Below are 23,599 nucleotides of genomic sequence, written 5' to 3'. Positions count from 1 at the left end.
ACAACTGAGTACAGTAGATCTTGCTAAAAATAAAATTGAAAATCTGCCATCTTTTATCCCCCTCTTATTTTTTGGTAAATACCAAGCCCCTTTTGTTGTTGTACCTCTAAGATTTTTCTCTATTCCTATATACCCCCCCCCCCCCCATTTCGTGGCCCCACTATTCTCTAGGGAATCATGGTTTCATCAAACTTAAATCTACCTTTAATCTCATAACCTGTGCTTTCACACTAAGTACTGAGTTTTGGACCAAAAACTTTCCCAGAATATTTTCAAAGATTTTCTCTATATATTCCTATGTAAAAAATTCAAACCGCCATCACGGTCCCGCCCTACCACTAGGGACTGTGATTTTGCAAACTTGAATTTTATACTACCCGAGGATGCCTTTACACAAGTAAGATTTTCTGTCCAAATAGTCTTTAAAAAGAAGATTTTGAAAGATTTTCTCTATATATTCCTATGTAAAATTTCATCTCCCATTGTGGCCTCATCCTACCCCTGGACTATTATTTAAACAAACTTGAATCTACATGATCTGGGGATGCCTCCACTCAAATCTGGGCTTTCCTGGCCTAATACTTTTGAGAAAAAGACTTTTAAAGATTTTCTCTATATATAAAAATGTATCCCCCATTGTGGCCCCACCCTACCCCCAGAGACCATGATTTGAACAAACTTGAATCTACATTATCTGAGGATGGTTACACGCCAATTTGAGGTTTCTTGGCCAAATAGTTATTAAAAGAAATTTTTAAAAAGATTTTCTCTATATACTCTTATGTAAAACTTGATCCCCCTATTGTGGCCCCACCCTACCCCCGGGGATCATGATTTGAACAGACTTAAATCTACACTACCTGAGGATGCTTCCATTTTAATTTGAGCTTTTCTGGCCAAATAGTTTTTGAGAAGAGGATTTTTAAAGATTTTCTCTATATATTCCTATTTAAAACACGATCCCCCTATTGTGGCCCCACCCTACCCCCGGGGACCATGATTTGAACAGACTTAAATCTTCACTTCCTGAGCATGCTTCCAATTTAATTTGAGCTTTTCTGGTGCAATAGTTTTTGAGAAGAAGATTCTTAAAGATTTTCTCCATATATTCCTATGTAAAACTTGATCCCCCAATTGTGGCCCCACCCTACCCCCGGGGACCATGATTTGAACAATTTTGAATCTACACTTCCTGAGGATGCTTCCATTTAAATTTGAGCTTTTCTGGCCTAATAGTTTTTGAGAAGAAGATTCTTAAAGATTTTCTCCATATATACCTATGTACAACTTGATCCCCCTCTTGTGGCCCCTCCGTAACCCCCGGGGACCATGATTTGAACAAACGTGAATCTACACTACCTAATGCCCCCACACAAGTTTAAGCTTTTCCGGCTGAATAGTTTTTGAGAAGAAGATTTTTGAAAAATACCAACAAATTTATAATAATTCTCAATTATCTCCCCTTTAAAAAAGGCGTGGCACTTCATTTGAACAAACTTGAATCCCCTTCACCTAGTAGTGCTTTGTGCCAAAATTGGTTGAAATCTGTCCAGTGGTTCTTGAGAAGAAGATGAAAATGTGAAAAGTTAACAACGACGCCGACGACAACGACAACGACAGACAACGGACAAATTGTGATCAGAAAAGCTCACTTGAGCCTTTGGCTCAGGTGAGCTAAAAAAGAAGATGAAGAATAATAATACATGTACATTAAGAACCGTACAAAAACAATAAATCTCCAAATTTCATTCGGGAGACTTAAAAATAAAGATTAAATAGAGATAGGATCATCAAACATCAATAATTTAAAGATAATTGACAATTTCTGATTCTAAGGGGGTCAGGATGACCCCTTAGGGTCATGACTTACATGCCATAATGATCTGATGCGCCTGCATGACCTAAGGAGGAATAATATCTTTGGATAAAGGTGGGGATCTCAATGGTTTTTATGATATTTAATAATTTCAGGATGAGCACTTGGGATCATGACCTACATACCATCTTAAATGCCTTGAACAAAGAAACAATAATATAATATGTACATGATATATGATTCAATTTAAGAACCCAGATATAGATCAATCATCTGTTTTGTAATACTTCCTATGTATATATACATGTACATGTATTAGTTTGTGTTTTGTTTTATACTATTCATGTTCATGACTGTAGTATGGCTTAGTCTTATTTTAAGGTACTTCACTACACCTAGACTTACACTTTTTTAGACACTACGTCACAAGATGGCGATTTAAATATTTTGTTAAACTGTTTATATCGTTCGATTCGGTTGTATATCGTCGTAGCTCAGTGGTTAAAGTATTGGACTTCTGAACTGCAGACCATGAGTTCGAATCCGCCTGGAGCTTTTGCCCATGTTTACTGAATTAAATTTTCGAAAATGTAATTTTTCATCCAAAGTCACACATTTCTTTTATCTATTTAGCTTAAATACTTCTTATCCATCATGACATCTACCATAATCAAGTAATTTTCTGCTGATTTGAGAAAATGTTACAAGGTGTAGTGAGCCACCTTAAATTACATTAAAAAATTGTCAAATATATGACTTGGAACCCCCACTCCCAAACAAACTCAAATATAAACTGTTCTCTCTCCCCCCCCCCCCCCCCCCCTCCTCCCTTGTCGAATGATCTATTAAAATCAAAATATAATTTGGGTGTCTAAAAACTTTTATAAACTGGTAAAAAATGTTATTCTTAAAAAAAATTATATTACACCTTGCATAATTGACAAATGATCTATTGAGATATGATCAGAGGTCATATTTCTACCTTGGGATCAATAAGTAGTATTCATTGACAAGTTAAAATCAATAACAATAAATGATTCAAATTATAAATGTTTTTACTCCACATTCACCCCCCCTCCCCAATCTAACCTGGTTATAAAGATTCGGTCTTCTTAATACATTCTTACATGTGTACAGTAGCAAATTTTAAATCATATATCTTGATTGCTTTTTCTCTCGTGATTCACATTAACATTTTGGAAATTGCTTAATTCAATTTTTAAAATTTATAAACAAAATGTTATCTGCATCACTTCCATGTGTATTCGCCTATTTGGGGCAATTGTAAAGTCTCCTAAACAAAGCAGTGACATCATTAGGCTAGGATTTACCCACATGGATCAAACACTACTGTATAACATATTAATAAGATAAAATACATTATTATTTCTAGTTCTAAAATGTCAGGGTGTCTCCAAGGGGGCATAATCTACATACAATTTTACGCGCAATGACACAAAGAGCAAAAATAAATTATATGGTTTAGGGATGAGGATCTCAGATCTCAGAAGTTAACAAAATATACAGTGTATCATATCATTTCCTATTTCATCAAGGGGGGGGGGGGGGGGGGGAATGGGGTGGGGGGGGGGGTTAAAGACAACACCTGTGGGTCATTAATATTAATGTACTTTACACCATTTGATGCATCATATAATGACATTAGAAGATATTTTGTATTTTCCTGTTTCGTGGGGATCAGAACAGTCCCATAAGGTCATGACCTACATTGTATTTGATGCATTATAATACATTAAGAAAGAAATACTCCTTCCTTCCTATTATAACTCATATAAAAATGATAAGTGTCTACACCTACTTACATGTAATACACAAATTTAATAAGAAATTGTTTATATGTGGTCAGCTCAATAGTGCATGCAGTCTGACAAATGAAAAAAATAACTTTTGTAACTAAAATGACAGAAACTTTACAAATGCAATAGGATAGGTAACAATGATAAGCTTATTTAAATATTAAAAGATGATAATACAGTATGCTGTCAAAGGGAGATCACATTTAGAAAGTGAAAGTAGAACATATAATATATGTTTGCTGGCATCTCATTATATTGTGCTACTGCTACTACATGTATTATGCTTACCTAAATTGGTCAACATCATAATGATAATCCAATTAAAACACAATAATGAATTCCTTTAGTTGATCTTAACTAATCCTTTTCTGCATACGGAAAACACAGACATGTATGTATGGGTGTTGCTAAAACGCGGAACTGAAAACGGAACGGAATGGAAAATATCATCACGTTTATCGCTTAAAAAGGGTATAGACTGGCCAGAAACGATTTACTTTGTATCTTTTATTTATATCTAATGAATGATTATCAACATGTTGTTATCTTATTAACATTCATATGAATGTCTATCAATTATAGCATCGTATTCATTCGGCTTTAGTTGAGTACGGAAACGGAAAAATCAAATGCATACGAATTGTGAAACATTAACATGATTAAACGAGCAAATTAGCTATAACTTTTTACTTATTTTTCTTATATGGTATTGCTGGCATATCAGCGTAACGTACGCAGTTAGTGAAAGCGTTTTATGCGTGTTTTGAGTATTTTTATATTTCAAATATGATGTACATGTATATACTTACATCAAAATTGAATTTTCGGTGTTCTAGACGATCTTTTATCATACAGACGATACAGTATCATTGAGATGGAAGAAAATAAACCGTAGGACTGACGACATTAAAAATTAAAATACAGTAAACATTAAAATACCCGGTAATTTGTGAAACTAGTAATTTGTGAAACTAGTATTTTTAGCAATGCAATTTTGTTTATGTTTGCATTACTAAGCAGTTGTTTATTCCAGCAGCTATATACATATAACCGAATAGAGAGCTCTAGACGTTGCCTGGTTTGATTTTCCGATTATATATTGGGACTATAGTCTGTCGATCCCAAAATATTCATGCAGCACATTTGGACGATTTATAATGGAAAATGTTGACATATTTTCTCCATTTGGAAGTCACTCAGAAGACCTTGCACAATTTTTCAACACTATCATCCGGGTCTGTTGAAATGCAAAACCCCGTAGACTTCTTTATTTTTAGCCGTGTATTTATACCAGCTGATAAGCTAGAGAGGACGTTTTAAAGAAAGAATAATGAGAATGTTTAATGCTTCTAAAAGAGAATTGCTTGAACCCTGAGGTATATATAAATATACAGCAAAAAGTGAATCGAGGATATTTTGGGACAGAATATAGTGGTCAATGCATGTACTGTTAATTTTGAGGAAATAAATATTCTTGGATAAATAATCTAATATTGCTAATCTTTCAAAAAAAATTAAAAAGGTACATAAAGTATATCGTTTTAGCATGCTTAACAAATCTATGAGGTAAATAACATTAGATAAGATTTTCAGTTTTCCCTTCCGTTCCGTTTTCCGTTCCGCGTTTTAGCAACACTCATGTATATAAACACGTGAACCTATCTAATCGAAGAGCTGGGTAAAACTAGTACCCACTAATGAGACATGCAGACCTGTGTTGTGTACGTAACTTCAGACAAAGATCATTCATTTGTAACATGCATGTATTTTTATGACCTATTCTCCAAATCCACTTGCACTATTTAATTAGGTAAATAACAGCTTTAAGGTGGTGCAGGACACCTGCATATTGTGATGTACATGTATACTTTCTATTGAGATAAACAATAAAGTATATTAAATATTGATTAAATATTTACCCCCAAATAATGTTATCTAACATGGAAGCGCAATGTGTTTGAGCGTTTACATGTCTGTAAGAGCATTGGGGTCCAAGGTGTATTTTTGGTAATTTTACAATTGATATAAATGAATTTTCATGGGGGGGGTCTGGACCCCTCACTCCCACCCCTTCTCTAAATCTGTGCACACGATGATGTTCATGTAGGCACACAGAAGCAAATCTAAAACCGGCAATCGCCATGGGGAGGGGGCATAATTTAATTTCTAATTTTGTGTGTAATAATTATGTAGACCATTATACTTTCTATGACATAAAATGTTAAGATTAATATATATATATTGATTAACTGAAAATTCACTGCAAACAGTTCTACCCCAAATTGCACATAAAGTGCTGCTCATGTCACGATGTGTATTATCATATGGGAAGGGATCTCATCCTTCAGTAATGAAAATTATAAATTTTAATTGTATTACCGGAGCTTGCATATAGCCTTCATTTTTAATTAAACTGGTTCAAAACAGTGTTATTTAGGGGCAAACGCATGGTGCGGGTATTACAGTCTAATGACAGCATCTAGTTTTTACATTACATTTCAAACCATTTTTACAAAACTATATAGACACAAGATTAGGGTTTTATACATACATGCATGTGACGTTTTAAACTTTTCTCTTTAAAATTCTTGTACTACATGTATATATTATAGTACAAGGATTTTTTTTTCATTTAGAAAAAAGTTTTTAAAAACGTCAGGTGCCTGTGTCATATTTAAGCAATAAAATGTCCCCCTCATCCAAGCATTCCCCCAGATGTGATGGATGAGGGGCATTCTTGGAAGACAGTCTGAGGCTGAGGAGTATCAAGTAGCATTATTTCCTGGCTATTATGCTTGGGATCGCCCTTCAAAAAAAGATAAAAACCTTCCAGGAAGTGACGTCACATACCATATCAATAGTGCGTCCATTGTGATAAACACTCATAATTTTAAAGCAGATTTATTGTCAAAAATGTACTTTTATTTGAGGTGGGATAAACAATTCTCAAAACCCATGAAGGGAGGGAACCTTGATGCTCCTCAGCCTCAGGCTGTCTTCCAAGAATGCCCCTCATCCATCACATCCGGGGGATTGCTTGGATGAGGGGGACATTCTTTTCATCCAGCCTTCGGCATATCGGAATATCAAGTAGCATCTTCAAAGTATTTGACAATAAATAAAAATCCTTCCAAATAGAGAAGATTCTCAATCAATGATTTAAATAAACATAGACCATTTTAATAAATCAACTTTGGTTTCATCATGTGGAAATACAAAATTGCTTGATCATCTTATCCACAAAACACATAAAATGTACCCATTATTTTCCCCACCAATTTCTATAACAATTGTCCATATTGTTGCTGCATGATTAATGTTTTTTTTCCAGAAAATAATGTTTTAAAACCATTCTGCCTCATTTCTCTGTGATATAAATAAAATACATTGTTTGTAAAATCCAAAACTATATCTAATTTTCCATCTGTAAGATGTTAATAGAAAGAAGAATGAATTGCATTTATTGAAATGTCAGATTTTACTGTCTGATATATAGGATACATATACACATATAATACATCAATAATGTAATTAAATGTATGATCTTCAGCTTCCAATGTAATGTAGAAAACAAATGTTTTCTTCCTTGAATATAAAGTATCATATTCATGTATGATTAAGTTTTGCAACATAAACTAAAGGTACAATGACCCTCTGATCAGAAAAATATTTACTCTTAATGAATTACATATAATGTAAATCATTCTTTTATAAACTAAAATCATATTTATATATACATGTATGTCCTATTTTGTCTAGCTCATATAGTTAATATTAGGATAAGTTAAGTTTTCTTTGAAACTTAAATATTATCAGTAAAAGCAATAGTATTCACTTGTGTACAGAAGGATGTCAGGTATAATGTTTTTGAACATCAACATTCCTTCCTTTGAAAATTCTTAAATCAATATCTATGACTTTCCTGGTATGTGGTACTATTTATACAAAAATCAAAATGCTAATCCTTCATAGCACGTCCATTTTGATATATTAATACACTGCACGACCACACTCTGCATGAATTAATTAGTTTTCAAAACTTGCAATCTTTTCTTAATTTGATAATTATATCTTCCATATTAAATAAGTTAATATAAATGACCTATGTAAAGATTTTAACCTCTAGCTAGGTACTGTTTTCTCTTAAAGAATATGGAATTCATATCTCATTTTCCATAAATCTAATATATATATCATATTATAAACAATCTATTATTTACATATACACGTATATTCATGGAGTATATATAACTTTTCCCTATAAAGTGGGAACATTGTATGACGTTAATTTTTTGTGTATTAACAATTTATGACAAGATATGAAATCTAATATTAAGTTCTTTGTAATGTCATTTTTTGGTCGTCAATATATCTATATTCATGTAATCACAATAACTACCGTTAGTGACCGCAGGCCTTCTAAATTCTTTGGACAAACAACGCTGGATATATAGTAAAATTTATTGACTTCTACTGTATTTATTTATCGTTTGTTTAAGATAGTAACGTACGTACGGAAAACAATTCAAGTTGAAAACATGATTGTAAATATTGATCAGCTGATCCATTATTTTGCTTTGGTATCATTTATTTTCTTTAGAGACAATTATCTTGTTTAGTTAGTGTTGGTATAGTATTAACAGAAGTATCATATTTATTTATTTTTCTTATTTACTAATATTTAATTACTTTCACTGACTTTACAGACTTTGACTTACGAGACTAAGTTTAGTTATACAGTCTGGTTTGAAGAAATTCAAGTCAAATTAGTTTGGTGTTTGATTTACATTGGTTTATCATTCAGTGGTACATCAAGTGAACATTTAGTGTTTATATATTATTTAAGCACTAGTACTCAATACAGAAAAGAAACAACAAGTACACAGTGTCCGATCAAACTTTTATTGTCTGTCTGAGGTGTTCCAATTAGTATATTTATATTACTAACAGAGATTTTTCTTACATACTAGAAACAACTTTAAAAAAATTTCTAAAATTAAAAAATGTAAATAAACAATCAAATAGTTTCAATTAAAGCGGTGTTGAACAACACGTCGGTTTCATTGCACAGTGCTACGCGACAATTTCCGTGTTGTGTTATTTGTATAATGTCTTATGCTTGTGTTGAGTGAGTTGACAAATTATTTATATCATGATTTTGTGTTTGATATTATTTGTCATCATGGCTGCACTTACTCCGAGTGAATTAGATGACTTGGCACAAACACTAGAGGCATTAGATGTTAAGCCTGATAATGGTAATCCAGAAGAATTTAAAAAGTGGGTTTTGACATATGCAGAGTCATTGAAAAGAGAGTCAAACAGGGAGTCTAGAGACCCCAATACTGGACAAATGGTACAAAACCCAGTCCAATCCAATCCCCCAGTCAATCCCTAAGTCCCATCCCATGGCCAATCCCCATCCAATCCTGGTCTATCTACTCATGATTCTACTCACAATTCTCCAACCCCTATTCCCCTTAGTTGTGCTACAATACTTGTATTGTTTTCAGGCGATAGAAAGGGTGAGATTTTGTTTGATCAGTGGAGATATAAGGTAGAATGCCTCCAAACAGACGGTTATTCAGAGAATGTTATCTGTTTAGGTATTCGTAGGTCCAGCAGGGAGAGTTTTAATGAGTCTTGGACCAAATGCAACTGTAGATAAAATCATGTATAAATTAGACAGCATTTATGGTACAGTGGAGGAGAAAGAGACATCAATCGCAAATTTTTATATTGCAAGACAACAGGAAAGTGAAGACATCTCAGCATGGGGATGTAGATTAGAGGATTTATTGAGTAAGGCATCAATACATGGATTGGTAAATCCAGATGATGAAAATGACATGCTTCGGAATATGTTTTGGAGTGGAATGAAATCTAGTCTGAAATATATTGCAGGTCATCTGTATGACAAATACACATATTTTGATGGATTGAGACAGAGCAGAGAGAATACATGACAGAGCAGAGAGAGTAGATGATATAGCAGTAACTGAAATGTGTCAGAACCATGGAAACTGTTTTAACGGTGTCACTTTTATTTACTCGTGTCTGAATAACTATGAAAATTGATGTAGATTTCATAGTCCAAGGTACATATGAATTTTTTTTTAATTAAGCCTTTCTCACTCCCCTGTGGAGCATAGGCCACAGACAATTCTTCTCCACTTCTCTTTGTCCTTTGCTAGTTGGTGGATGGTGTTCCAGCTGTGTCCTTTCTCTGACATTTCTTTTTCAAGGACTCTTCTCCAAGTTAGTCTTGGCCTTCCCCTTTTCCTCTTCCCTTGTGGTGTCCATTGGAGGGCTTGACAGGTGATGTTAGATCTGCCTTTTCTTAGTGTATGTCCAATCCATTTCAATTTTCTCTTTATGATTTCTTGTGGCATAGGGATTTGGTTTGTTCTTCTCCAAAGGTTTTCATTTTTTATTTTGTTTGGTCACCATATCTGAAGGATGTTTCTCAGACATCTGTTTACAAAGGATTGGAGTTTTTTCCTGTCCGCCATTGTGAAGCTCCATGTTTCCGACCCATAAAGTAGCACTGATTTTAAGTTGCTATTAAATATCCTGAGTTTGGTACATAACTCTGTCAAAAATGTTTGATCGTACCCAAATTTAACTTGACTTAGATATTATGAAAAAGCTGTATACCAAATTTTATTTCAATATGTGCATCCTATACGATGAAAATGAACGGAAACTGCAAATAATCAAAATTCAACTCTGTCGAAAATTGCTCGATTGTACCCAAAACTTAACTTGTCCTAGATATTATCATGATAAACCTGTATATTAAATTTCATTTCAATATGTGCATCTTATGGGACAAAAATGAACGGAAACTGAAATTTTAAAAAAAAAAATCTATGTCCTAACGACACGAGCGACTCGGGTTGCCAGAGTTGTTAATAAAACATGTATTTCACTACACTAGTGTTGAACCCGTGTTACAAAAGTTTATTCCTACTTTTAGTGAGAGCACAAGAGTTTCAAGATGGCAGAAAACGATAAGCAATTGCAAGTTTGACATATGAAAATTTGAATTTTGGGGTGTATTATTATTATTTATCACTCATAGAGTAGAAATTAATAAACTTTTATATAACTGATATTTTTCATGATTTCAAGTAGAGTTAGAGATTAACGGTGAAAAAAATATAGCATTTATTTAACTGGAGCTGGATTGGTAGAAATGTTTAACTCTACAGGTAAAACGCAACAATGATTTTTCTTAGTTTTCTTTTTTATTAATTCTTTGTTACTCATCAAAAATTTCATTCTTGAGATGTTAATTTCATTTCAAAATAATTTTTAGATCGGGGTAGGGGGAGGGAATCTTATTAGTTCTGAATAACAGGGAAATTTTAAAACAGATTTGTACAGGATGAATGTTTTGAACAAAAGAGATTAAACTTGTAATGGTAAGCATCTCAAAATATTGTTAGTAAATAGAAATTGTAAACAATTAAACAAAAATCTGACGGGAGTTGATTTTATCGATTATTATTAATTTTAAAATCAACGATATGTTATTTTGCTTGGCAAGTAGTTTTTAATCTCTATTTGAATTACGCACATTTTTATAATATGGATTCTCGGAGTTTTCCGACAAGAATTTCGAGAAAACCTCTTATGAATCATGTTGTGTAATATTTAAAAATAAAATTGATTTCATCAAATTACACTGTATGTATCCGTATTCAAAATATTTCAAAAAGTGTATGGATCCAACCATTAATGAACTCGAGTCTTGTTCAACAGAATAATGTTGATTTAAATGTCTCATCCCACTGATTTAAATAGACACAACTCAAATAGGTTCTGTACGATTTTTCCGGATGTAGACTATATATAGGCATTTAAAAATCCTCAATTGTTTAAAATGTATACTGATTTTGGTAAAGTTAAGCATGCATTTAAATCAGAAGTATCCATCAGTGCTCAAATTTTATGGGGAAAAAGCATTTTGTTCAACATAAAAACGGCACTGGAAAAGGGCCCATTCACTATAGCTTAAGTGCACTCGTCCTTTCATTGGTTTTCCTAATTATAATCAACTGTTGTTCACCTTGCGTGAACTCCAAGCGGTTTTAAAGAAGAAGTTCAAAATGTAAAAAGTTTACAGAAGGACGAATGACAGATGAACAGATGGACGACGGACAAAATGTGATCAGAAAAACTCAGGTGAGCTAAAAACTTTAACCAGGTAAATACGCCAACGCCGAGGGTATAGCATAAGTTCCCCAACCCCCTCCATTCCCAACTTTGTCTCAGTGAGATAAAAATTGACACCCCCCTCCCCAATTATGGCCCCAACCTATTCCCTTGAATCATGATTTGAAAAACCACAATCCAAATCATCTGAAGATGCTTCATCAAGAATTTCAATTTTTCTGGCGAAAAGGTTTTTTCAGGAAAATATTTTTTAAGATTTTGCCTAAATATTCAAATATAAGAATTTGAACAGACCCCCCCCCCCCCCCCCCCCCCCCAAGGGGTCATGATTTGAACAGACTTGAACTGACACTAAATGAGGAAATTTCCACACCATTTTCAACTTTACTTGCCAAATGATATTTGAGAAAAAGGTAGTATTCTTTAAATGTCAATATATTTTTATCTTTCCTAATTTTCCATTTTCATCACTTAAAGTAGGGTGTGGTCCTTCATTTGAACAAACTTCTCTTTGGCCGAGGAATGTTTTGTGCCAAGTTTGGTTGAAAATGGCCAAGTATTGTCAGAATGGCAGAAATGAAAATGTGGACAACAACAACTACAACACTGATGACAGACACCAGAAAAAAATTTGATCAGAAAAGCTCTTTTGAGCCTTCGGCTCAGGTGAGATAAAACTAGATTGCTCATACTACAGTTAAACTTGTCTAATCCGGCGGAGGGTGGTTCTAAAAATTGTGGCTGATTAGGCAACATCCAGTTTGGAGAACATTGTTGCACAGTAATTTTAGTATTTAATGCAGTAGGTCTTGATCGTCTATTCTTGCAAAATCTTCAATTCTTCTAAAATATATTAGCCCTCCTCAATTGTGATTCTGGTGCCAATTTTCATTTTTTTTTTAAACAATAATTGCATAACGTAAAGGAATACGTACAATGGAAATACTTTTTCAATCAAATCATCGTAATTGATCATATTTTTAAACATCCGATTAACCTGAGAAGTCCAACATAGAGAAGTGCTTGCTTCACCATAAATTGTTAAACAAATTTTTACCATGCGACAAGTCAGAAGGTGGTTGATTATGCAATGGCAAGAACTGTTTTGATGCTGGGAATGATGGATAAATATTTATATACACGAGATTTTAATATAGAATGAAACATTTTGACAGAATAAAATGTAACTCTATTTGTGTAACCACACAATGGCCATTAATTACAATTGATATCAGCAGTTGTACTCCCGCGGTATCCAAAATCACGGCTGAAAAAAATGGGGTTAAGTATAATCCAATTATCTAACTTTCATTGGCTAAAAAATGCGTATTTATTTCCAACAAGACTTAATGGCAACAACAGGAGAATTGTTCCCTAATTGAGTAGTGATTATCCACACAAGGCCGATCAATAAGTGGCCAGATTACGGGAGATAACTCTCACTAATTATAAGCAGTTGGTTCATTTCAATGTGGCCGGTTAACAGAATAGACAAGATCTGTATTGCACAACATTTTTTTAACATAAAATGATAGGAAAATGTTAAGGGACTGAATAATTTTGCTGGATTGGACAACGTGCCGGAATGAACAACATCCGGATTCAACAAATGTTATTGTATCAACATTAACCTGAATTCTCTCACCTTGTTTGGTTGCTTTGGTTTTGGTTTGACACTAATGAAAACATCTAATTGTTCCATCAAGCGAGTTATCTGGACTGAATAGAATAAAATGTCATATTAAAGAAAGTCAAACAATTGCTCTTGGTGTCAAGATTAATATTTCAACCCTTAATTTTTGTTTTTGAAGATATTTAAAGAAACTAGAACTTTTTTTGTCTTCAACAAAAAGTTAGGGCTTTTCGACAGCCCCCGTTTTCCCTTTTTTTCTTAAAATGTCAAAAAAATTCATCTCTTATCTATTTCCAAAATTTCTGAATGCCTTGGTATAACCAGTTGCATAGATAGGAACTTATGAGTAGTGCAATGTCAAAAGAAAGAATTTTACAAGTAGCTACACGTCTAATTTCCACAGGAATATTTTCAAAATCATTTTAAAGTAAGTATTCATTCTTTGGACACAAAACTTGGTATGTCTACAGTATTTATGCTCTACATTCTTACAGCAAAGCGAGATAACTCTTTCTAAAGATATTTTTGAAATTTAAACAAGTTATGATCTTTAGGCCTTCCAAACCCCTATTAGGAGTCAAAAAGTGGCCTCTCGGACCATAATTTTAAGATTGTACTCTTTATTCTGAACAATAAACTGAAAAGATTTTTAAATATGGAAGGAAAATAAAAAAGCTACAGCTAAAGGGCTGTTTTGAACGTTGGTCCCTGCAGACCCTTTATTTTTTCAAATTGTACATCTAGACAAGATACATCTAATTCTAAAATTTGAATGTTCTAACTCAAAAAACAAACAAAGTATTGCGTTTCATTTAATTTTCACAATTTTCTTTGTAAAAACAGGAAGTACCGAAACCGGAAGTTCGAAACCTTACATTTCATAAAGTAATATATTTCCTGCAAGACTGTTGCAAAATTGTATCAATATTTCTTCCCTTGTTTTCAAAAATCGCTGAAAAAAATCTGTTGAGAAAAATAATAACTAGAGGCTCGTTGCGAGCAACAAGAGGTCTTCCGTTTTGAAAATACCTTAAAAAGGCTACAGTACCCGCAACGTTATCGTAGAGATCGTACCGAATTACCAATAGAATGTATAGTATTTATAATATAATGTTTTTAGTGAATCAGATTTTGCTCATTTTGCACAGGTAAACAATAATCTGTCTGATTTACCAAATTCTTTATTTGATTGGATACGTAAAAATTCCAAAATACGGGCAATATTTCCCCTCAGGTAAAAAAGCATAAACAAAATTCAAAACAACACAAGAGGCCCATGGGCCACATCGCTCACCTGAGAAACAATAGGTATGATAAAATCAGCTAAATGGAGTCATAATACAAACTATCTGGACAATGTACAATAATACCTAATACATACTTTGTATCTACACTACCTGAGGATGCTTTCACACAAGTGTCAGCTTTCCTGGCTGATTAGTTTCTGAGAAGAAGATTTTTAAAGATTTACTCTATATATTCCTATGTAAAACTTCGACCCCCCATTGTGGCCCTACCCTACCCCCAGGGGTCATGATTTTCACAACCTTGAATCTACTTTACCTGAGGATGCTTCCACACAAGTTTCAGCTTTGCTGGCTGATAAGTTTCTGAGTAGAAAATTTTTAAAGATTTACTCTATATATTCCTATGTTAAACTTCGACACCCCATTGTGGCCCCACCCTACCCCCAGGGGCCATGATTTTCACAACTTTGAATCTACACTACCTGACGATGCTTCAACACAAGTGTCAGCTTTCCTGGCTGATTAGTTTCTGAGAAGAAAATTTTTAAAGATTTACTCTATATATTCCTATGTAAAACTTTGATCCCCCATTGTGGCCCCACCCTACACCCGGGGTCATGATTTTCACAACTATGAATCTTCATTACCTGAGGATGTTTCCACACAAGTGTCAGCTTTCCTGGCTGATTAGTTTCTGAGAAGAAGATTTTTAAAGATTTACTCTATATATTCCTATGTTAAACTTTGATCCCCCATTGTGGCCCAACCCTACAACCGGGGGCCATGATTTTCACAAGTATGAATCTTCATTACCTGAGGATGCTTCCACACAAGTGTCAGCTTTCCTGGCTGATTAGTTTCTGAGAAGAAGATTTTTAAAGATTTACTCTATATATTCCTATGTAAAACTTTGATCCCCCATTGTGGCCCAACCCTACAACCGGGGGCCATGATTTTCACAAGTATGAATCTTCATTACCTCAGGATGCTTCCACACAAGTGTCAGCTTTCCTGGCTGATTAGTTTCTGAGAAGAAGATTTTTAAAGATTTACTCTATATATTGCAATGTAAAACTTCGATCCCCCATTGTGGCCCCACCCTATCCCCGGGGGTCATGATTTTCACAACCTTGAATCTACACTACCTGAGGATGCTTTCACACAAGTTTCAGCTTTCTAAGCCCATTAGTTTCTGAGAAGCAGATTTTTAAAGATTTACTCTATATATTCCTATGTAAAAGTTCAATCCCCAACTGTGGCCCCACCCTACCCCTGGGGGCCATGATTTTCACAACCTTGACTCTACACTACCTGAGGATGCTTCCACACAAGTGTCAGCTTTCCTGGCTGATTAGTTTCTGAGAAGAAGATTTTTAAAGATTTACTCTATATATTCATATGTTAAACTTTGATCCCCCATTGTGGCCCCACCCTACACCCGGGGGTCATGATTTTCACAACTTTAAATCTACACTACCTGAGGACGCTTCCACGCAAGTGTCAACATTCCTGTCTTATTAGTTTCTGAGAAGAAGATTTTTAAAGATTTACTCAATATATTCCTATGTAAAACTTCGATCACCCATTGTGGCCTCTTCCTACCCCCGGGGGTCATGATTTTCACAACTTTGAATCTACACTACCTGAGGATGCTTCCACACAAGTGTCAGCTTTCCTGGCTGATTAGTTTCTGAGAAGCAGATTTTTAAAGATTTACTCTATATATTCCTATGTAAAACTTTGACCCTCCATTGTGGCCCCACCCTTAGTCTACCCCGGGGGTCATGATTTTCACAATTTTGTATCTACACTACCTGAGGATGCTTCCACACAAGTTTCAGCTTTCCTGGTGTTATGGTTCATGAGAAGAAGATTTTTTAAAATTTCTTGAAAATTTTCATAAATTTCTAATTATCTCCCTTTGCAAAAAGGCGTGGTCCTAAATTTTCACAACTTTGAATCCCCTTACGCTAAAGATGCTTTGTGGCAAGTTTGGTTGAAATTGGCCCAGTGGTTCTTGAGAAGATGTTGAAGATGTGAAAAGTTTACAGACAGACAGACAGACTAACAGACGGACGGACGACGGACAAAATGTGATCAGAATAGCTCACTTGAGCTTTCACCTAAGGTGCGCTAAAAACCCTGTCGATAAAATTTATAACACAATGCATGACACTATTTTACAGAACTTATTTGTTAGAAACAATAAAAGGAATGGACGATATTATAACTGACTACATACTTTCCTCATTTATTCAATACACACTGAACCCGATAACGAACCCGAACATTAAAAACTGGAATATTAAAAATTAAATTTCTCGAAAATGTGTCAACCAGACGCTACAAAAGTGTAAACTTAATCTGTAATTTGACATTTCATATTATTCCTTAAACGCATTAAGAAAAAAAGTGTGGAAGACTGAAGTGGGACAGACAGATGGATGGATGGACAGACGGACTGATGGACGCAGAGGAAAGCTATAGTCCCCTCCGGTAAAACCGGTAGTAAGGGGGCTAATAAAATAACAAGACAAATATACCCCCTCTTCCAGCCATAACACTTGCCTTACATGTAGGCGGCATGAAATACATGATAGCTTAATGTTTTTTCTAAATATGCAGTCAGTTTATATTCCGTGTCAGTAGACTTTTTTTTAAACATTCTCTATACATGAACACTAAATAACCTATACACTATATGAGTGTTTTGCCCCCCCCCCCCCCCCCCCCATTTCAGAACCTCTACCTCTAGATTTTGGTAGAGGAATTCCTGTTCTACAAAATTATGAATTCAGTTTTCCCTACAGTTGTTTGGGAGGAGAGAAGATAACTTTTAAACATGATATGCATTAACACTATACATCCATTTTGGCCCTGCCCTAGAGTCAACATCCATTGTCTAGGGGACATAAAATTTACAAATTAGAAGACTTCCTGGTTAACATAATTATGAAGTCAGTCTCTCATACAGATGTGTGAGACTAGAGAAGAATTTTAAACATTATTTGCATTAACACTATATGGCCATATTGCCCCCCCCTTACAGCCTGAACCCCTGAACCATGGGCCATGAATTTCACAATTTAGGTACAGGCGGTAGTGGACATGTGCGGGAGTAATGAAGAAAAGTTTCTAAGATTTAATACATTTTCACCATATAGCTACATTGACCCCGCTCTAGGGCCTTATATAAAACCCCTGTCCCAGGGGTAATGAACTTTATAAATACGGTAGTAGACTTCATGGACATCATATTCATGCATTTAGTTTTTAACAAATATATATGGGAGTAGAGAAGATTTTTTAAGATCTTATACATTTTGACAATATGGCCATATTGGCCCCACCCTAGATCCTGAACCCCTGACCCAGGGGCCATGAATATCACAATTTTTATAGAGGGATTCAGGGACATCATAACCATTCATTCAGTTTTTTCCTCACATGTGTGGGAGTAGAGAAGAAGATTTTTGAAAATTAGGCTTTTTTGGCATATTTGGCCCCAACCTTGGCACCCTGGGGGTGGTGCAGCCATGAATTTCACAATTTAGATTCTTCTTACCATAGAGATGCTTCACACCAAAACTGGTAACAATTGGCCACATAGTTTTAAAGAAGAAGTTAAAAATGTAAAATTGTTAACGCATGACGCGCAACGACTGACGAAGACAAATTGCATTAGGTCACCTGAGTGACTTAGGTGACTTAAAAACTTCTAGTACATGACATCATTTGATCATCTCTTGTAAGCTGACAAACTTGCCTACGTCCGGTGACCCGGAGCAATCGCAAACATATCGCAACATCCAAAATACAAGCGATAGTTTCCTCAAGTTAAAAAGCATAATGATAATGAAACAAAAATCTAAACAAGCTAAAACCACCGTCACAAGTGAAAATTTCAACACATTTAACCTCAATTTACTTCAAAAAATATATTTTGCGTGTTTCAAATATTCCCTTCACATGTAAACTGTTGCATAACAAGAAATTCATCTTTGTAAGATTGACCCGTTTATCATGCATCCAACATGGCTGCTTCAAATAAAAACCTGGTTTTTGATATATGAAATACCGAACCTGAAGTTATTAACTGTTGTTATTTTTGTAAATTACTCAAATTTGAAACAGAATTAGCCTATAATTTTTGCAATTTATAATTATATTTATAATCAAGAAGATGTTGAAAATAGGAAAATGTGATGAGAAAAGCTCACTTGAGCTTTCACCTTAGGTCAGCTAAAAAAGCATTATCTCCTCTAGCATCTGGAACATTTGGCATCCAAGCCTGTAAAGTGAATTAGTACTACAAGGTGCACAATTGTCTTGGTCGGATTAAATTGCTCCTAAAGTAAACTGTTATATCACAAACTGTAGTTTTTTTAAGACATCAACCCTATTGCGTATTTTTGCAAAAATTCATTATTATGTGCATCAACTGGCCCTGCACATATTAATTTTAAAATTCATATTAACTGTACTCTAAATATCAATACTAACCTTGTTCTATCTCAATTTCATTTTTTACATCAAACATGAGAACCAATGGTAAACATCCCTGAATTGTAAAAACAAAAACCAATTAACTCAAATCAATTCATACAAAATAAACATTGTCGTGAGCTCATGAAAGATCATAGGAAAACATGTCATAATATCATCTCAAGATTCTTCAAACAACTATTTGTTTATAGGTTTGTATAGATGAATGTTGTATCGTTAAAATGAGAGATGTCCTACAAACCCGGTTTAACTACAGAATTCGTCCCGTATACCTGCTTCAAAGCAATTGAAAAAAAATATATCGCATTACACCTTGCCTAAATTTTCATAAGACTGGTCTCAAATACATGTACTTTCATTATTTCTCTTGTATAGCCCAAGTTTACCACAATCATTGTATTTTCAACAAAATCACAACCACATTAACATTACTTTTGAAAATTTGTTGTTTAGTCTCCATGATAGTGAAATAAAACATGAGTATTCCTAATGCGATTTCTGGCAAAATGGCAGGAAAATACGAACTGGAATTAGTATTCTCAAAATGCCTTAGTTTGACCCATTAATATGTTTTTTTGACGGACTTAACATTTTACATACTTCTGCCTCTTTTACCTGTGAACTATTTTTAACAGACATAAATTTGATGCATAGGAGATCAGCTTTGAATTATTATTATCATAACTACATTACAAGCATATGGGACAAATTAAGTAGCTTCCAAGCTAATGCATTAAGTGACAGTTCTCAAAGGAACATTCACAAAACAGTTTAATAATACCTTGGAATGATTTTTATCAAATGTGTGCTAAAACGAAGCCTTTAAAGTAAATCCACCCTCCTGTGACGTCATACATTTTACATAAACCATGAATTCATTAAAATTCTTGCAAGTAGATTTGTAATTTCTATGTTATTATAGGTGCACATCAAAAACTCAAATCATTGTTTACTTGGAGATATCTAATAAGCGTTTTTCATCCTTATATTGGACATAATTCAATAATTACAAAGGGAAATAACTCTTTTCTACTTTTCCCTAAGTGATATATCTAAATGCTATAATTTTTCTAATGTAAACAATTTTTTTCTTTTTTTTAAATTAATTTTAGTTTTCTGGCATAGTAAGCAATAAAATTTAAATAGACAAACAAGTATCCATCCACTTATATATAATATTTAAACAAAAAAAGTGTGATTTTCAGATGATAATTTCAGTCTTTGGTTTTTATTACCTTACATCGTAAATAGTATGGATACATATATATTTTATTTATTTATTGATGAAATTCAAGTCCAATAAGTTAAAAAAAAGTTTAGTTTTTAACTTTGAACCCATAATTTTATAGATATGGAGTTACCTTAACATAAAAACAACAAATCAAAGGTCCTAAAATCAATTTAACAAACCAAACGTCTTCCCTTTCACTTACAATGAGATGCTGCCGGGCCTGGAAAACACTTTCAATGTTTCCCGTGATATAAATTGTTCCTTTTCTTTGAGGAGTAGATGTAGTGGGGTCAGGGAAGTGAATATTGGCACCTGTTCTTTGCATAATTTGTTTAATGTTCATACCACTTCTTCCAATTATGAAAAGGTGGTGTTGCGGTGCAATTTCCAACTGCATACTTACGGCAAATTTTACCTACAGCAAAGTAGATTTATTTTTTATTATTAAGTAATCAATGAAGATCATGTTCACATCCTGAATGTTGATGTGAATTCACATAAGAAGCTTAGGGATCTTAAAATGGTCACATGAGGCTATGTTAAGAATTTCAAAATGGTATAGTTAGCACAAATTTCATAAAGGACATACAGCCTCAGTTAAGCTTAAAGAAAACAAACAAAAGGCCCATGGGCCACATTGCTCACCTGAAGAACAATATAACCATAATAAAATCAGTTTCATGATGTCATACACAAAATATCTGGATAATGTATTAGATCCTGTATAAAAAAAATTCCATTATTTTCTCCAGATATCCTAAAGTTGAACCGCTTTTGTGACAGGATGATTTTCACAACTTTGAATTTACACTACCTGAGAATGCTACTACACAAGTTTCAGCTTTTCTGGCCTTATGCTTCTTTAAAAGAAGATTTTTGAAAAATTCTCAAAAATTTTCAATATTTCATAATTATCTCTCCTTGTAAAAGGGTGTGATCCTTAATTTTCACAACATTAAGGTATCCGATGTACAATTGAGCCAGAGAGCTCGGGATTTTCCGGGATGAGCTCGGTAGATTACGGAGCTTGAAATAAATTTTCAAAAAGTCGCACTATTTTTGATCTGACATAATAAACGATGAAGAATAAACAAATGATGCATAAAGGCAAGCAATATTTTTTTTTCTTAATTTTAAAACGAGTTATTTTAACTTTTCCCCCTTACGCTGATTGTGACGTTGTAGCAGCTTTATGTCATTTGCCGTTGTATGACGTTATTTTTTTCCCGCGGCGCTCTTGCAATAACGTGAAGAAAAAAATCCTAATATATAGAGTAAAAGTTGCAGTGCACAAGTCACGTATTTCGTCGAAATATACTGAGTAGGTCGTTTTAATCATTGATTTCGTAGATATTGTGACTGTGCATAACTTGAATTGGGGTAGTCTGGTAATCGTATGGCCCTATTCAATTTGTTCAATTTATTGTATACCTAATTTCATTATACATACAGAGTGTTTCGGACCTAACATTTGTATAACGGCGTATTTGCTACTAACTATTTTTAATAAGTACCATGCATACGGAGTTCGTGGTTAAAATACTTGTACACATTTATTGTAATTATTGTGTTAAAACATATCCTTGTTATTTTCCGTAATCAAGTAAACAAGAGTCAAGTAATGAAATTTCTAATCATTGATTTATTTTTGCATCGGGATTCCAAACAATTTTCTTCTCTCGCATTTCATATTACATGTATGCGCATGAACAGTACATATTTTACTCCATTTCAAAATCGCTGGATTTTATATCATTCAAATAATACTATTAGATACTGATTCCGATTGCTTTAAAGTCAATTCGTTTCATTTTGCTGTTTACATAAAAGAGACGCGTCATATACGCGACCATCCAATGAAATCAAATACTCGAAATTTGATTGACAGGTTCAGCCAGATAGCTGATGTCCAATGCATGTTATGTGTGGTATTTGTACACAATCTTATCGTGTAAAAAATGCATGCTTATTACAACATCACAGCGTCATTTATGGTTGATTCATATTTTGTTATAACTGTGTAAAGCATGTTGATGTATTGTGCATTCCACAATTGTACCGATACGGAAACACCGTTGTCAGACTTTATCGACAGTCTCCATTTTAAAACTGACTTAATTTTTTTGTTGAAAAAAAAATACAATTTTGAGTAAAAGATAATACAGTGTATATTGTTTTCTACGAGTAAAAGGTTTGGAATGAATTCTAATAAAACATTTCACACGGTTCTCGCACGCTTTGTTCGTAACGCTTTACACACCTGATGTGACCCGCAATTCTCGACTTCCGTGTAGTAGTAACAATATTTTTTGTGCAAACATTTTGCTGAATGAAAAAAAAAACCCTGAACAATTTAGATTTTTAATTCTAAAATTACAAGTTCTCAATCGTAAAGGAATAGAAAACAGGAAACTTACCAGGTAACGGGAATATGCGTTGGATTATGAATGCGACAGCTGATGTGGGGGGGGGGGGGGGCTGTAAAAATCGCGTGAGTCGTCATGGTCATTGTAAAAAAAATTCGCAAAAATTAAAAAGATATTGATAAAGGTAATTAAATTATTTTAAAGCTTTATTTTTATTCAAATATGTTGGCAATTTTTATTTGATAAATATTAATAATGATTACACATGTTTTCGTCAAAGAAAAGTAGTATTTTACCATGCGTGATTTGCAGAGCTAGAGTTACTTCCCCATAGTGATTTGGCGGGAAAAACATCTATTTTTAGAAACTACATATCCTTACCTAACAAACGAGTACATTGAATATATACCTTACCAGGCATAATTTTTTGGTCAATTGTACATCGGATACCTTAAATCCCCTTAGTCTAAGGATGCACTGTTTTAAGTTTTGTTGAAATATGCTCTGCTGTTCTTGAGAAGATGTTGAAAATGTAAAAATTTACAAAAGGACAAGACAGACGGATGACAGACAAAATGTGATAAGAATAGCTCACTTGAGCTTTCAGCTCAGGTGAACTAAAAACTGAGGAAGATGCACTAAAACAAAGAAAGAACATATGATCTCCATCAGCGAAAACAATATATGTTTAAACTGAATAGACCTGTGCTGACATCTTATCAAACACAATGCATTTAAAATTGCATAAATAAACCACAGCGCAGAGATCATATCCAATTTCCAATGGAATGAATTGTATTTT

General features: G+C 33.9%; 1 protein-coding gene across 1 annotated transcript in view; it reads right to left on the bottom strand.

The window, feature by feature from the left end:
• Positions 1-23,599, bottom strand: part of LOC128165932 (protein bicaudal C homolog 1-like) — a 304,614-nt gene that overhangs the window by 171,997 nt on the left and 109,018 nt on the right. The window contains exons 9-11 of the mRNA XM_052830867.1: positions 20,634-20,846; positions 19,198-19,255; positions 13,460-13,533 (exon numbers count right to left, since the gene is read on the bottom strand). Coding sequence (XP_052686827.1) covers positions 13,460-13,533; positions 19,198-19,255; positions 20,634-20,846 — 345 coding nt within the window. The remainder of the gene's footprint in view (positions 1-13,459; positions 13,534-19,197; positions 19,256-20,633; positions 20,847-23,599) is intronic.

The sequence above is a fragment of the Crassostrea angulata genome, chromosome 10, assembly GCF_025612915.1.
Source record: "Crassostrea angulata isolate pt1a10 chromosome 10, ASM2561291v2, whole genome shotgun sequence".
Lineage (NCBI taxonomy): Eukaryota > Metazoa > Mollusca > Bivalvia > Ostreida > Ostreidae > Magallana > Magallana angulata.
The sequence above is the reverse complement of the archived record's forward strand: the minus strand, read 5'-3'. Positions and strand labels throughout refer to the sequence as shown.